General features: G+C 47.9%; 1 protein-coding gene across 5 annotated transcripts in view; it reads left to right on the forward strand.

The window, feature by feature from the left end:
- Positions 1 to 1655: 1655 nt before the first annotated feature.
- Positions 1656 to 17010, forward strand: part of RAB6A (RAB6A, member RAS oncogene family) — a 42119-nt gene continuing 26764 nt past the window's right edge. For 2 of the 5 annotated variants that reach the window (XM_059871332.1, XM_059871324.1), the window contains exon 1: positions 1659 to 1881. In XM_059871332.1, the coding sequence (XP_059727315.1) occupies positions 1812 to 1881 (70 nt within the window). In that variant the 5' untranslated portion in view covers positions 1659 to 1811. Of the gene's footprint in view, positions 1882 to 14418; positions 14681 to 17010 lie in introns of those variants that run through there. The other 3 variants (XM_059871363.1, XM_059871352.1, XM_059871342.1) reach the window with 3 other exon arrangements.

A 17010-nucleotide genomic window follows, 5' to 3' on the forward strand; every position in this document is an offset into this window, starting at 1 on the left:
CCTCTGTGTCTCCATGAGAAACGAGTCCACCTCTCCTCCACTGAGGAATGCCTCTGCCATCTATCATAGGTGGATACATTTTAAGGCCAAAAGGGACTGTTAAATCAGGGAATTCACTCTCCTGCACGTCACAGTCAATGAGTTTCCAGTGACTTATGGCTTTATGGAAGCGGATCACTCCTCTCTCCGTGAAAGCATCTTTCTCACAAAGGCTCCTCTCCATTTTCCCTGGATACAAAGATAGTGCTGCTCTTGGCAGCTTGTTCTGGTGGCTGAGCACCCTGTCTGTTAATACATGGTCCTTATTTCCAACTGGAATATGCCTTTCTTTGCCTTTTGCATCATTTCACATCCCTGCTGCAGGAGCACAACTTCCAAACCTTTTTGTGACATTTAGATGGAGAAGTTGAGGGGACTCTATGACTTCCTTTTCCTGCACCACACTCAAACTCCAGGAAGCTCTTTCTCCTTTTTAAGGCTTCCCATGCCTTGCCTCCACTTTTTTTCAGACTCACTCAATGATGAAAACAATCAAGAAGTGTTCAAACAGACCTCAGAAGAAAAGTTCTGTTTCACATGTATCCTCCTCTGCCTTCAGCTGTTGTTTTCCCTGGGACCCACGGGAAAGATCCTGGAATGAACCCTGACACAAAAACAAGGACAATGTCTGTATTTAATATTTGAGATCATGTCAGGCCAGGCTGGATTCCCTTTCTCCCTGCAGGAGAGCAGCCACACAACCAGTGTGGAAGCACTCCCAGACGCCAGGTGCAGAGCTGGATGGGAGATTCTGCTCATATCTATTAAAACTTGTTTAAATTTAATCACCTGATTAAAGACACATTTTCCTCTTTTAGTTCTCTGGTACTCCAAGGCCTGGGTGAAAAAAACCCAGCCCTTGGTGAAGCAGTTATCACATTGAGGGAGTATAAATGAAAGGATCAAAAATAGAAAGGCTTTCAAAACTGAACACATAGCAGCTGCCTTTTCCCTGACTATCAGAGCAGAGATGCTCTGGAACAATCTCCTAGCCAAGGTTTAAACAGGAGGGGCCAGGATGCACCTGGAAACCCCCTAAAACACTGAACTTTGAGGGCAGAGTGGGGAAAAATGGGCAAAAAATAGTGAAAGGCAAAGCTGGCCCCTCCAGCAAAAGGTGGAGGGCCCTGAGCCACTGTCAATGGATGGCAGTGGGGATCACTGACCTTCCTGGGAAACACCACCCTGCTGTGAGGGATCTGCTCCCCAGAGATGCTCCTCTGAAAGGAGTATCTTTGTCAGGTTAGGATTAAGCCTTTGCTTTTAAGGACATTGCTGGTTCCCCCCTCAGGCCCGCGCGGGCCGGGTACTCCTTGCAGCCCTTACCCTGGTGCTGAGGATGTGAGGGAGGTGAGGCTCTGGCAAAGGGTGCCCAGAGCAGCTGTGGCTGCCCCTGGATCCCTGGCTATGTCCAAGAACAGGGCTTGGAGCTGGAGGAAGGCGTCCCTGCCCCCGGCAGGGGTGGCACTGGATGATTCTCCTCGTCCCTCCCAGCCCGAACCATTCCCGGCCCGTAGCCGAGGGAAGCGCCCACAGCGCCTGCGCGGGGCGGGCGGAGCGCCGGCTCCGGGAACGCGGGGGGGGCCAAGCGGCGGCACCGACACCGGCACCGACACCGGCACCTCACCGGGGCTCGCAGCCTTCGCCGTCGAGGAGGAGGACGAGGAGAAGAAGCAGGAGGAGGCGGAGGCGGAGAGAAGCGGTCGCGGTCGCGGGTGCCGCCGCGGGGAGCGGAGCGAGCGCGGGGCGGCGGCGGCGGCGGCTCCTCCATCATGTCGTCGGGCGGGGACTTCGGGAACCCGCTGCGGAAATTCAAGCTGGTGTTCCTGGGCGAGCAGAGCGGTGAGTCACCGCCCGCCTCGGGCCGGGACCCCCAGCCCCGCACTCGTCCTCCCTCGTGGGGGCACGAAGGGACCCCCCTCCTCATCCTCCCCGACGTCCTCAGGGGCGTCTGTGACACCCACCCTCCCTTATGGGGTCTGGTGGGATTCCCCTCCTCACCCTTCCCGACACCCACCCACCCACCCTCATGGGGTCTGATGGGATCCCCCTCCTCACCCTTATGGGGTCTGATGGGATCCCCCTCCTCACCCTTATGGGGTGTGATGGGATCCCCCTCCTCACCCTTCCCGACACGCAGCCACCCTCATGGGGTGTGATGGGATCCGATGGGATCCTGCTCCTCAACCTTATGGGGTGTGATGGGATCCCCCTCCTCATTCTCCCCAACACCCACCCACCTTCATGGGGTCTGCTGAGATCCCCTTCATTCTCCCTGACACCCAGCAACCTTCCTGGGGTCTGATGGGATCCCCTTCATTCTCCCTGACACCCAGCCACCTTCCTGGGGTCTGATGGGATCCCCTTCCTCACCCTTCCCGACATACACCCACCCACCCTCATGGGGGCTGGTGGGATCCCCACTCTTTCTCCCCAACACCCACCCACCCTCATGGGGTCTGATGGGATCCCCCTCCTCAGGACACCCATCCTCTGTCATGAGAGTCCCTGACACCCACCCTCGTGGGGCTCCGTGGGGTTCAGCTCTGGTTTAACCCCCCCACCCAGCAAAGCCCATCTGCAGAAGCAGTTGCTGATTCATTCAGTCCCAGCTCCTCTGGTTTTTGGGGGGCAGGAGGCTCAATCCGCAGCGTTTACTGTGTAAATACAGCGTTTTTCCATCATGGAGTTATGCCTTGGCAGAGCGACGCTCTGAATATTTAATTCAGTCAATGAGGTTTTCTTCCCTGTCTTTGGAATGAAAAAAAAAAAAAAGAAAACCAATCTAAACAATGTCTCCTCCTTCCTTAGCGGAAGGCCTCTATCTCCAATACTGCATTCCAAATTTTTCCCTTAGAAGAGTTTTCTTAAAAGAAAAGAAAAAAAAAAAAAAAGCTCCTTTATGAGATGCTTTGTGTAATCCTGGGTAGATACTGTGAGATCTATGACATAATGAATAGGTGCAAAATATTTTCTGTCTCAGGGTGGGGTATTTGCTCCCTCAGCCACCTTTGGTCTCTGTGGTAGGAGATGATGAAATACTAGTTGGTTTTATTTTTTGACCAAATTAGTTGTAGCTTGGTGTTTTTTCACTCAGATGGTGATAAGGCTGCTGTTGAAATTATTTACCTGTATGTTGGCAATTTCCTGTAGTCTGTTCCTTGAATCATTCCCTTTTTATTCTGTGTTTTTGGGGTTGAAACAGCTCTTCTCATATCAGGGATTTGGGGAGCACGAGTGCAACTTGATTATTTATTATTTTTTGGGTAAGTCACCTGATCTGCTTGGTAAGGTGCTATTTGGCCAGCCATTTTATGAGGATTTTGGATGAGGGTCATGTGTAGAAAATGCTGGGGGTTTTTTCGGTTTTTTTGTTTGGTTGTTTTTTTCCCCAGGTATTTGATAACAGGAATCTGAAATATTAGCAATTCATTTGCAAAATCCTTGGCTTGTTTACCTGTATTTCTGAGCTTCAGTATCATAAAGCTTTTCAAATACATCCTTGGAAGGTTGTGGCACCTGGTGCAGATCTTAAATCTCAGCAGCTTTTCGTTCACACGTGGATTTCTTGTCTCCTCTAGCAGACATAACGTCAGATATCTGCTTCCTCTAGGAATTTTTTTTTTCCCCTCTCAGCTAATCATCTGTTTTTATACTGGAAGGTTTTAAATAATTCCCAGTCACAGCATCAAACCTAGGGAGGAGAGAAGGGATTCTGTGGGTACAGCACAGCAAAATCCTCCTGACTGAATACTCCCATCCCTGCAACTGCTGCCTGGGCTGGGGCTTAGGGATGGGTGGGAGCTGCCTGGAATCCAGGGCCGGGCTGGCAGCTGCAGGGTGGGCTCCAGCCCTGCCTTTGCCTTTGTCTGGGATGCTGGGCGATGACTCGGTGCCAGCTCGGTGTCCGCGCATCCCGCGGGTGCTGCAGCGTGGGCATGCTCCAACACGGCTCCGTGAGTCTGCCTCCCATGGAGACACGTCCCTTCCTCCTGGATTGAAGCTCTTCACATGTCTCTGTCATGATGTCATTCCCTGTAATTTTTTTTTTTATTTTTTTAACTGCCCGAAGGATGCAGAGCTCTCGTTGCAAGTGGCTCCTGGAGGAATAAACGCCCTCGTGATATTTGGAGAAAACTGCGGAAGAATCTGGTGTGGCAAAAAGGGAGCTGGAGTGGGCTGTGCTCACACCTTGTTGTTCTTTGTCTGGAAGGTTAGGGGAGATGCAGAAATAAAAGTTTTTAGGATAGCAGCTTTCCTAACCCAGGAGATCTTTGTACAACTGTTGCGCTGGATTGCAGCATTTGCTTCCTGTTCAGATGAAAGGTTCTCTGCTCTGTGGGAAGGCCATAATTAAAGATATGCTCTGGCTGCTGGTGGGGAGGCTGAGTGCTCGGGCTTCATTTACATCCAGGGACTTGAGGATGACAAATGAAATGGTACAAAGGGCTGTGATGGCCATTAGCTGCCTCAGCATCCAGAGCTGCCTGATGGCTGACCTGTGCTGGCTGTACACAGCCTCGCCACTAAATGTGTGTCTTATGGCTGAGGAAATCTGAGCTGCAGTTCCTTACTGGGGCAGGCTTTGCAGCCCTTCCATGGGAGATCTAGAAGCATCCCTGGGCGTTGGATTTTCATTTGAGGGTGGGATTGCCCAGTGGATGCAGTGTGAGGTTTCCTGCGCTCTCCTCAGCCATGTTGTGGGAGTTCAGTGCCGTATCCCTCAGCACTCGCACGGACTGCAGTGGCTCTGCCTCGTGCCGTTCAGCACTAGCTGCAGATGCTCTTTCCCATGCTAAGATGCTGATTTTCCTCACTCCTCAGTCCCCCAGATCTCCTTGTCCCTGGGGCTTGTGTCCCCCATGCCCTTCCCAGGCCCAGCTTGGGGACTTGCTGCATGTGCTGTGGGTGCATCACGAGCCTGCAACATCATCCGTGCCCAGCCAGAAGAATCACCTCGTCTCTTTCCATCTCTATTTTTATTAACTTGTACAGGGATACAGCATTGGCTGGCTAGGAGAAGGCAACTTCACCAGCACTCTCCTTAATTGAATTACTTTTCTCAATGATTGAAGATTATACAGAGTTTAGCAGTTTTAAATATGCTAATCTTTGCTAAAAAGGCAGGGAGAGCTCTCAGTGCTGAGGGATTAGATAGAGCTATTGTGTGTGGGGAACTATGTTTCTTACTGCCTTTGATCTGGTTTTATCAGGTGATTTTCATCAGTCCTAATACCTCAGGTTTAAGGAATTGTGATTTTTGGGTCACATCAGGGAGTGGACACTTCACCTACATTGGGGTAGCTTGTGGTAAATATGACACATATTCAAATATTAATAATCTCTTTAGTTCTGCTTTGCATAGGAACACCTCTACTTCTTAGTAAATGGCTAGTTTTTTTGACTGAGTGGGCAGAAGTGAATGCTGGGGCACTGCAACAGAAATATTTGTTCGTCACGTGAGTTTCTACTGCAGCTTTCATTGGCAAGCAGGTCTGAAGGGCACCAACGTGTACAGAAAGCAAAAGAACTCCCAGCTGTCTCTCTGTGCCAGCATTTCTGCATAAGATCTGGAAGGAAATTAGAACCAGTTGCATTTTTTTTTTTTAATCAGGAGCTGAGATTTTTAATATTGAAAACCCACTGATAAATGCAGTGTAATAACTTGAGAGATATAACTGTTTGGGAAGCACTAATGAGCTGTTCTGTTGCATAACGATGTTGGTACAGGCACTGCTGAGCAGTGTGATGTGTCTCATTAGATAACTGGGGAGCTGCAGGTGCTTGGTGTGTGATATGAGGCTGGTGTAGCACTGCTCACAGCAGGCTCAGTCATCCCTGTGCTGCCTAAAACTCCCTTGTTTCTAAGGGATTCTCAGTTTCACAAACTCCAGAGAGTTGTTACCTTGTTGCACTGGTGGTTTAAAAGCTTCTCCCCTCCCCTCCGGGTAATTTCCTAACCTTGTGGTTTTCCTGTGGCTGTGCCTTCAGATAGTTGGGGTTCTCTTTGGACCGTATGAATTTTCCATGAGTTTCTAAACTTGGGCTTCACATCTGGAAGTGGAATAACAGCAATGCATCCCAACAAAGGGGAGTCAGGCAAGAACACCTGGAGGGCTGCCTGGATGAGCAAGGAACTCCAGGACAGCCTCATACCCAGAATGGAAGCCTGGAAGGGTGGAAGTGGGGGCAGGTTGCACAGAAATTGTCTGAGCAGCCAGAGATCAGGTTAGGAAACCCAAAGCCCCGATAGAATTAAATCTGGTCAGTCATCAGGGGCAACCAGAAAAGCTTCTGTAACAATAAAGGAGGACCAGGAGAAGTGTGGGGTCTCTCCAGAAGGAAACAGGAGACCTGGTTACCCATGATATGGAGAAGGCTGAGGCACTCAGTGACTTTCTTTGCCTCAGTCTTCACCTGTGTTCCTCAGGGCTCAGTCATGGGATCAGCGCTGTTGAACATCTTGGTTGGTGACAGGTCCCTTCCCACCCAAACTGTTCTGGGATTCTTTCACGGTGCAATGTGCTTGGTGTCTGATCCTTCAAGATCTTGAGCTCCACCATTTCTCTTCTTTCTCTTCTCTATCACTGAAAAATCCCTTCCTCCAGCAACGTGTGGAAGAAGCACAGAGAAAAAGACATCAGTGTTTTGTGGTGCCTGTTCTCACGGTGCCTTTTGATCCCTGTCTATTTGTGGAAGCCTCTGAAGGAGCTGTGTCTGTTCTTGAAAGGAGGAGTAGCTGTGCCTTTCTGAACTCTGCTGTGCTTTTCTCTCTCTGCATCTCAGAAATAATCTGTGAGTTGGAAGGAAAAGGATCATCTTTTCCCTTGATGTGCCATAATGGATTTTCTATCTGCAGCTCTTGGGGTGGTGGTGGTACCTGGCACGGGATCCAGGTTCTGCAGAGCAGATGCCTGAAAGCTTTTGCTGGAGCTGTAAGTGGGACTAATGGAGAAACAAAGGCAGGGAAGCTTATCTGAGCCCACCTTAGCAGATGATGTGGCATTTGGGAATTATCAGAGCCAACAGCCGTTTTTCTCAGCTTCAGTGATGGTTAAAAATCTGTCTTCTGCAATCAGTCTGTGAGGAAAGAGCTGCCTTTTAGTTACCTGCTAATTTAGTCCAGATGTTTAAAGGCATTTTGTTGTGTTCATGCGTGTACAAGTACCTGTTGTGTACACTAATGGTTATAAAACCCCAAGCCAACCAACCAAAACAAGCCAGCTAAACCCTTCAGTGCTTTGAAACGTGGCTCAGAAAAACCCACACATTGCTGCCTCAACATGAACACCATCAAGTCAACCTCCAGAATTTACCTGTGAGGCCTGTAACCTGTAAGAACAGTAACCTTGTGATACCTGGGTGTTTCTGAACAGGTGTGGAAATGCTGATCCATCTCTCCCAGTTTGGAGCAGGGAAAAGACCTCTGAGATCCTTGGGTCCAAGCCTTGGCTGATCAAGGGCTTGATGATCTTGGAGGTCTTTTCCAAGCTAGATGCACTGTTTTGAAAATTAACAGATATCATCAAAACGGTGATGGGTTTGACACATTAATATAAATTATTTATGGAAGTAGTTTAAATGAAAAATGTGTGTCTTGGCAAACAAACAGCAGCCAAAATGTGGACTAGCAGTGAAAGTCAAATTTTTCAGGTCTCTTTGCTTGATTGATTTACTGAGCTCACAAAAGTTGACAAGCTAAATGAATTCTTTGTTTTCCCCTCAGCATAAACCAAACTCTTCTGGCTCTAATATTATGAAAGGCACAGGGACAGTGAGCAATTCCATCAATTATTTTATGTCAGACATTTTCCTTTTATGTTCAAACCATGTTCTGGAATATTTGAGTGATATTAACTGGAAAAAATAACTTTTTTGTGTGTTTCAGTATGATTTAACTCTTATCCAAATGAAGCCTAGTGCATCACAAAAAAAAAAAAAAAGATAATCTGTGAAGCAAATACTGTGTGAAACTAAATGTAAATAAATTTGGTGGAAGCTCTGAGTTGTCAAGCCCCTTGCTTGCTTCTGGCTGCCTCCTGTTGGGTCTGGCAAAGAGGAGTTTTGGGAAGGAAGTCCTTATTCAGCTGTCCAGCACAATAGCACATTTAATTAATTTGACTTCTTAGAGTCAGGGTGTAACTTGCCTGTTTTTTTAACTCTGGTTTGCATTTCCTTTCTGCTGGACCTTTAAACGAGGATGGGCATGTGCTGATGTCACCATGGCAGGGATTTTGGGGCTCACTTGGAAGAGTGTCCCTCTCTCTCACCCATGGCAGCTGCTGCCATTTGGAGCAGGGATTTTGGGGCTCACTTGGAAGAGTGTCCCTCTCTCTCACCCATGGCAGCTGCTGCCATTTGGAGCAGGGATTTTGGGGCTCACTTGGAAGAGTGTCCCTCTCTCTCACCCATGGCAGCTGCTGCCATTTGGAGCAGGGATTTTGGGGCTCACTTGGAAGAGTGTCTCTGCCTCTCACTCTTGGCCACTGCAGCCATTTGGAGCAGGGATTTTGGGGCACACTTGGAAGAGTGTCCCTGCCTCTCACCCATGGCAGGTGCTGCCATTTGGAGCAGGGATTTTGGGGCTCACTTGGAAGAGTGTCCCTGCCTCTCACTCTTGGCAGCTGCAGCCATTTGGAGCAGGGATTTTGGGGCACACTTGGAAGAGTGTCCCTGCCTCTCACTCTTGGCAGGTGCTGCCATTTGGAGCAGGGATTTTGGGGCACACTTGGAAGAGTGTCCCTGCCTCTCACTCTTGGCAGGTGCTGCCATTTGGAGCAGGGATTTTGGGGCACACTTGGAAGAGTGTCCCTGCCTCTCACTCTTGGCAGGTGCTGCCATTTGGAGCAGGGATTTTGGGGCACACTTGGAAGAGTGTCCCTGCCTCTCACTCTTGGCAGGTGCTGCCATTTGGAGCAGGGATTTTGGGGCTCACTTGGAAGAGTGTCCCTGCCTCTCACTCTTGGCAGGTGCTGCCATTTGGAGTAGGGATTTTGGGGCACACTTGGAAGAGTGTCCCTGCCTCTCACTCTTGGCAGGTGCTGCCATTTGGAGCAGGGATTTTGGGGCTCACTTGGAAGAGTGTCCCTCTCTCTCACCCATGGCAGCTGCAGCCATTTGGAGCAGGGATTTTGGGGCTCACTTGGAAGAGTGTCCCTGCCTCTCACCCATGGCAGCTGCTGCCATTTGGAGCAGGGATTTTGGGGCACACTTGGAAGAGTGTCCCCCTCTCTCACCCATGGCAGCTGCTGCCATTTGGGGCAGGGATTTTGGGGCACACTTGGAAGAGTGTCCCTCTCTCTCACCCATGGCAGCTGCAGCCATTTGGAGCAGGGATTTTGGGGCACACTTGGAAGAGTGTCCCTCTCTCTCACCCATGGCAGCTGCTGCCATTTGGAGCAGGGATTTTGGGGCTCACTTGGAGGAGTGTCCCTCTTTCTCACCCATGGCAGCTGCAGCCATATGGAGCAGGGATTTTGGGGCACACTTGGAAGAGTGTCCCTCTCTCTCACCCATGGCAGCTGCTGCCATTTGGAGCAGGGATTTTGGGGCACACTTGGAAGAGTGTCCCTGCCTCTCACTCTTGGCAGGTGCTGCCATTTGGAGCAGGGATTTTGGGGCACACTTGGAAGAGTGTCCCTCTCTCTCACCCATGGCAGCTGCTGCCATTTGGAGCAGGGATTTTGGGGCACACTTGGAAGAGTGTCCCTGCCTCTCACTCTTGGCAGGTGCTGCCATTTGGAGCAGGGATTTTGGGGCACACTTGGAAGAGTGTCCCTGCCTCTCACTCTTGGCAGGTGCTGCCATTTGGAGCAGGGATTTTGGGGCACACTTGGAAGAGTGTCCCTGCCTCTCACTCTTGGCAGGTGCTGCCATTTGGAGCAGGGATTTTGGGGCACACTTGGAAGAGTGTCCCTGCCTCTCACTCTTGGCAGGTGCTGCCATTTGGAGCAGGGATTTTGGGGCTCACTTGGAAGAGTGTCCCTCTCTCTCACCCATGGCAGCTGCAGCCGTTTGGAGCAGGGATTTTGGGGCTCACTTGGAGGAGTGTCCCTGCCTCTCACTCTTGGCAGGTGCAGCCATTTGGAGCAGGGATTTTGGGACACACTTGGAGGAGTGTCCCTGCCTCTCACCCATGGCAGCTGCTGCCATTTGGAGCAGGGATTTTGGGGCTCACTTGGAAGAGTGTCCCTGCCTCTCACTCTTGGCAGGTGCTGCCATTTGGAGCAGGGATTTTGGGGCTCACTTGGAAGAGTGTCCCTCTCTCTCACCCATGGCAGCTGCTGCCATTTGGAGCAGGGATTTTGGGGCTCACTTGGAAGAGTGTCCCTCCCTCTCACCCATGGCAGCTGCAGCCGTTTGGAGCAGGGATTTTGGGGCTCACTTGGAGGAGTGTCCCTGCCTCTCACTCTTGGCAGCTGCTGCCATTTGGAGCAGGGATTTTGGGGCTCACTTGGAAGAGTGTCCCCCTCTCTCACCCATGGCAGCTGCAGCCATTTGGAGCAGGGATTTTGGGGCTCACTTGGAAGAGTGTCCCTCTCTCTCACCCATGGCAGCTGCTGCCATTTGGAGCAGGGATTTTGGGGCTCACTTGGAAGAGTGTCCCTGCCTCTCACTCTTGGCAGCTGCAGCCATTTGGAGCAGGGATTTTGGGGCTCACTTGGAGGAGTGTCCCTCTCTCTTACCCATGGCAGCTGCTGCCATTTGGAGCAGGGATTTTTGGGCTCCCTTGGAGGAGTGTCTGTGCCCTGAGCAGCTGCCTGTATCCCCTGGAGATGGCACCCAGCTATTCCGAGATTCGCAGGCTCGTAGTGTTCTCTCATCCAGACATGTGTAGGTGTTACCAACACACAGAATTAAGGCTTTGCCTTAACTCTAAAGCATATTTGCCCAGAATTGAGAGAGCTGGGAAGAAATACTGGAGCAATATTGATGAGCAGTATTTTGTCTTCAGGCAGAACCAGGAAGGGGCAGCTAAACCTGCTAATGAGAAAATGTCTTAACTTTGAGTTGGTCTTTTCTCTGTCTTGAATTGTGACCCTTTAAACCTCTGTACTATTAACATTTGCACCCTATAGATGAATGCCATTTATCCTGCTAAGTGACTTTTCTTTAATGGTTTGCTTCTTCAGGAGCAATCAGCAATTGCTGCAGAAAAAACCAACCCACTCCAGCATTTCTGTAATTAATGCAGGGGCCAGTTTATTCCATTCCACGAAATGCTTCCTGCTGTGCTTCCTGTCCATGCCCCTGTCTAGGTTTGAGTTACAGCAAGTTAATTTTCATAATGTTCTTGATATGTGCAACACAAAGAGAAGGGGGATAAAAGCTGGAATAGATGTGTAGCTAAAAGGAGAGGGGCCCATGGAGGGTGCAGCATCCCTGGCAAAGCTCCAAGCAGTGGCTGATGCAGGATTGGCAAGATCCCTGTCAATGTGGGCTTTAGGTAGCTGCTGCTGGAGTTGGGAAAAGAGTTCCTGTTAACAGTTGGGACTTCAGACCTGCAGAGGCTCTGGAGCTGCACAGGAGTGGGCAGACAGCATTTCATCAATGTGAGTACAGCAGTGTTTCTCTGCAGCTTCCTTATTTTTAATGGAGATGTTGCCCTTTCTGGAAGTAGAAAATACTCATTCCTGTCCTCCTCTGCTGGGCAGAATTGGCTGTGAGAACCCTTGGTGTCACTGACTGGAGGATGTTTTTTAATGGCCTGATGGAAGGAAGGCTTGGTAGAGAAATCTGAACTGGCTGGGTGGGTGATGGAAGGATGCAGTGGGTGTCTGAGTGGTGGAGGAGATGGAGAACATTCTCTTTTGAAAGAAGTTCTGACTCCTTTCTGACTTTCCTCACAGCAGTAGGCAGGTTTTCATGCTCAAGGTTTGCTGCCTTCTTTGTCTTGTCTCTAGCACCTCATTATTTTTTTTCCCTTCCCCTTACTTGATTCTGGAGCAGCTTTTGGGCATTTTGTCCTTGGCTCACTCAAAATGGCTGAAAAGTTGCTTGTGTCCACATCAATCCCAGGATGGCTTTCCTCAAGCTGAGCTGGTGCTGATGATTGGGATAAAGCCAAAGGTGAATCCTTCAGCAGCAGCTGGACACACCTGGAGGAGGGGCTGATAGCTGAAGACAGTTGGAGTATCATCACAAGGAAATCCCAATCTTTTTGGTTTTTTCCTTTTTTTCCCTGACCTTGGAATGCTTTACAAAAAGGTTTTCACAGGGTTGGTCTATTCCAGTCTCTCACTGCTGGGCTTACTCACCAGTTCTTGTAATTTCTTCTCAGCTTTTCCAGCTGCCCCATAATATTAAATATTTATGTATTCAAATCATAATTATGTTCCTACTCTTTCTGTTCTTCCAGCTTCCCATTTGTCTGCCCTAGCTGAATTATCTTTGGTCTTTTTTCACTGGGCAGTCATCAGAGTGGCTTTTCTCCACCACTGTACAATCATGACCATAATCTTCTTCCACTTTTTTATTTTTATTTCTAGTTGCTCTTAAACCACAATGTGACTTGAAGAAGAGGATGGTGGGTTTTTTTATTTTCCCTGACACTGCATAAACAGTAGGCAGATCAAACACTCGTGTCCCATAAAATTGACCTCTTTATTTGGATGCTGTCGTGCAACAGCAGACTTGAAAAAAGCTTTTCCCAGTGAAAAAAGCTTTTCCAATCTTGGTGTTAAAATATTTCCCCCCTCTCTGCTGAATTGCAAAGGGTACATAGGTTGCCTCTGTTTCTAGGCTTGGTGGACTCTACTGTCACAGGGAGTAATTTACAGTTAAAAATAAATTCCTTGGTTTTAGGAATTTTACATTTTCGCTTAAAAATGCAGGAGAGATTTAGGAAACTCAAAAGGAGCCTTGAGTGAATTACTACACATTGCCTCCTGTAAATCCTGCCATCTAGAGAAAAATGTCCCTGGGGGATTGTATGGCTGATATTTTAAATTTAGTTGTTTAGTCTGTGCAAGCCTGGCACGGCTGAGAGCGAGGCAGAGATTTGAGATCTGGTTTTGCCTGCCTGGTTCCAGATCCCAGGAAGAGCAAAGGCTTTTGTAGCTTTACCTTTTGGAAACTGGAGGAGGGGAAGAAGAGTCCTACATGAGATGTTTTTAAGATGTTTCAGAAGAGCTCTGTGCTTTTCCCTGGATTTGATGCTTCTCAGCTGCTTGCCTAAAGACCTGAGTCCAGAGCCAACCCTGTGGTGCACTTAAAGCTGCTTTTAGGTAGAGCAGCCTGAAGACTCCAAAATATTTTCTGTGTGCTTTTATACAAGGAATTGCTCAAGTCAGAAACAGCTCTTAGAGAATAAAGATTACAATTAAATAGGAACTTAACTAGTATATGTCCTTAATATGAAGGAATTGTTCTTCTGGAAAATACTGCTGGAGGAGAGTATTTATTTCAAGACACTGTATCCCAGTGGGAGTGTAGATAAGTCTTGTCTGAAGAATTTTCTGCTCCAAACCCAGTTTCTCATATAAACACTTCCTTTTTTTTTCTATAGTTGAATCCCACAATTCCTTCTGGAGTATCCATTCATCTAGAAAAGATCAGAATAAAACACCAACAGAACTTGTCCTATTTACTACTTGCCACCAAATTTCTACCTTTTAAAGACTAGCTATTTTTATTTTTAAAATTCATAGAGATGGATATGAGAGCTTGGGGTTGCAGACCCTTCGGGCTCCAAGGCCTCTTCCCAAGGCATTGGTGAAGTCCAGCTGGGAAGGAACAATGCATTGTCAGCTGGCTGAAACTCCATATGGAGAGGTCAGTGTCTCAGTTTGGAAGAAGTTAGAGGAAAAAGGGAAGGTTTTGGAGGAAAAGTTTCCCATTGAAAAGTTGGGAATTGATGTAATGGTTTAACATCCTTTAACTTGGAGCTCTTAACTTGCAGTGCAGGCAGCAGGAGCATCGAATGTCTGCTGGCCTCTATCCTGCCCCAGTTCCCAGGAGAAGAGCTGGGGCAGCTCAGGATCAGGAGGTGTGAAGGAGAAAAGGATAGTGTGGTGTCAGGATATCCTTCCCTTGAATCCTTAATGCCAGGGATTTGTAGGATTGTGCTGCCTGGACCCATACAGGTGTCTGAGGAGCCCAGAGCCTGCAGCTCACTCCTTCAGCTGTGCTGATCTCAGTTTCTACACGCTTTGGGTTTCTGTTGCTGAAAACCAAATTGTGGTTGGGTTTTTTTGGCCCAAAACCCCGGGGTTCTGTGCTGCCTTGGCCAGTGCCTGGTGTCCACGTGCTGTGTTTTACACCAGCTGGTTTCCCTCTGCCTGGCAGGGCAGTTCCATCACGTGCACAAACCCGTGTGTGTCTGTGCAGCTCTGGTTATTTTCACAGCAGTCCCCAGGTGTTCTCCACAGCCATCCCTGTCAGCTCAGATCAGCAGATGCCTGGAGGAGAGCTGTGCTTAGTGAAGCTACTCCAGGCACTTCTTTCCTTACAAGTTGCCTCTTCATAAGCCAGGCTACATCGACCTTCAATCAGGATTATTTTAGGATCTTGTCCAAAGTCGCTTCTGAAGAAACACTCACCTGTGTGTCTGCCTGGAGAATGAGTTTGAGGGAGCTCCTGTGGAAGCTGTTCTGCACAGCAGAGGACAGCTCCTAATCCTTCCAGTGCTGCCCAAGAGATGGTAGGTGGTGGGAATAAGATGGAATCACTGAGAAGAATGGTATATGGAGCTCTCATCCCCTTCTTTTCTTTTCCTTCTTTTTTTTTTTCTCCTTCCCCCAGCAGGAAAATTGTCACCACACTGTGAGAGCAGAAATTTCTTTGTGGTGGTGTAGGGAGTCAGGAGAGGAAGGAGCAAGAGGAAGCATTTGCTTGTTTTGCCAGTGGGATAATGGTTCTGGGGAAACATTAGGCAAAATTTAACTGAGTTAAAGGATGGAGGGAAGGGGATGGTAATCCCTTGCATTTTTATAGGTCTCCTGAAACTTCTCTAATTCCTCGCTGGAAATGGCTGACTTAGCACTGCTTGTTGTGCTTTCAAGGGCAAAACATCTTTGGGAAGGGAGCAGGAGCTTGTTCCAAGGGCTCCATTTGGCCAGGGAAGCAATGCCTGGATTTCCTCAGCTGGATGCTGGCATCTGCTGGTGTAACTTGCATGGGGATAATGCTCAGTGCTCAAAGCAGGGAATGTTTCCCTTCAGAAATGCATCCTCAGGTGGCTGCTCCCTGCTGCCTCTCTCTCTTGCCTCAGGAATATAACTGAGGAATCCAGGAGAGTGTTTCCATATTAGATGAAGCATTAGCCTATCATTTGCAGTTTATTTAACAAAAGTTACTTTTGGGAAATGTTCTGTTTGAGGATTTTTATGCAGATTTCTGTCTAAACTGCCTGTGAATATTGTTTGTTATGGGAACAAATATTGTATTCAAGGTATTTAAACCAGAATTTCATAGTTACGTTTTCACTCTCTGCTTCTTCTTTCCAAAATGGCTTGGTAGCATTTAGTTTCTGACTTAAACTGAGGACTTAAAGTGGCTGTATATTTGGAAATCAGTTGAAGAGATCCCTCATGCTTCAGGTGGTGGAGGAGCTCCTGGTTCCTTCCATTTTTGCCCATGTGGAATTTGTGCTTTCCAGAGCCACTCCCCACCCTTCCAATGTAATGACTGTCCAGAGTGGCTTAATTACTTTTGCTACTTCTCCATATGTAGCATTTTATTTCTTTCAAGCCTTTTACAAGCAGATAATTAGGTATTTAAAAATAAAATACTGTGTTGTAAAAATTGGATCTTATGAATGTTTAATTACTGAAGGTCTCCTGGTGGGTTTTTGCTCAGTCCTGCACTGGTTTTTAATGGAAATTTGGAATGATAGAACCTGGATGCAGCAGATGCTTCAAAAAGTGATTTCACCCCCATGGGCTTTAACTGCCATCATATATAAAGTGAATATTGAGCCACCCTTGCATGATAATAATAAAACTTCAGCATTGGGCTCTGAAACTTGATGGGTCAAATTTTTGTGTGAGAAGCAAGTGGAATGGAATGGAATGGAATGGAATGGAATGGAATGGAATGGAATGGGTTTTTTGGAGGTGTCTCTAAAATAATTTAATTTGTCTCATTGTGCTCCCAGCGAAACTTTAACGACCTGGGATAAAGTTGAGCTGTTCTGAAATTTCAACCCAAACACTGCAATCCACAATCCATACTTTGTCCAAAAATTGAGTTGCTGAGATGATGCTTATCTGGAGTGGTGCTCGTGGGATTATTGGAGCAATAATGAGCAGGCTGTTTTGGGAAGAATGAAATAGTAAATGCCCCCTGCCAGGATGTCACTAGTCAGGATCTGTCACTGTTCCTCCTTCCTTTCCCCTGTCATCCTCTAACTCCTCTGCCTTACAAATATGCTCTTAAATGAGTTTTTTTTTCTCACAGAAATGTACTTACAAATATCACCTAGCTAAATACTGGGGATAGGATCCAGTCCAGTTGTGGAATTTGTCTTTCCAGGGTGAATCCCAGTGTTTAAAACCAGAGTGAGGAGTCCAGAAGAGGTGACTTTGCAAGAACTGCTGCTGTTCATCACCTTTAGAAAAAATCATTTCTGAGATGCAGCTTCCCAGTAACATCTCCTGCTGGAATGTCTTCCTCTTTCCAGTTTGTGCTGCACTTGCCAGCTGAGTTGTTGATCAGGTCCACCTGGAATTCCCACAGCTCTGAGCTCCTTCCTGCACTCCACTCACTGTGCCTTGCTCCTGAGCAATTCTGGGTAAAGACTGTGGTCACATGGACTTCTGGACTATTAAATCTTCCTTCTTCCTTAGCTCCACAATCATCCACACCTGGTCAGAAGATCCCTGGGATGTGCTTTGCAATATTTCCAAGTTCTGCTTTGTGTTACCAATGTTTATGGCTGAGGGTCCTGAGGCATTTTGTGAGCAGTAAAGATAAAATCCTTTGGAGAATATTTGAAGCCTCATTGGAAACTATTTTAAAAACCTTGACTAT

Source organism: Haemorhous mexicanus, chromosome 2, assembly GCF_027477595.1.
Source record: "Haemorhous mexicanus isolate bHaeMex1 chromosome 2, bHaeMex1.pri, whole genome shotgun sequence".
NCBI classification, from domain to species: Eukaryota; Metazoa; Chordata; class Aves; order Passeriformes; family Fringillidae; genus Haemorhous; species Haemorhous mexicanus.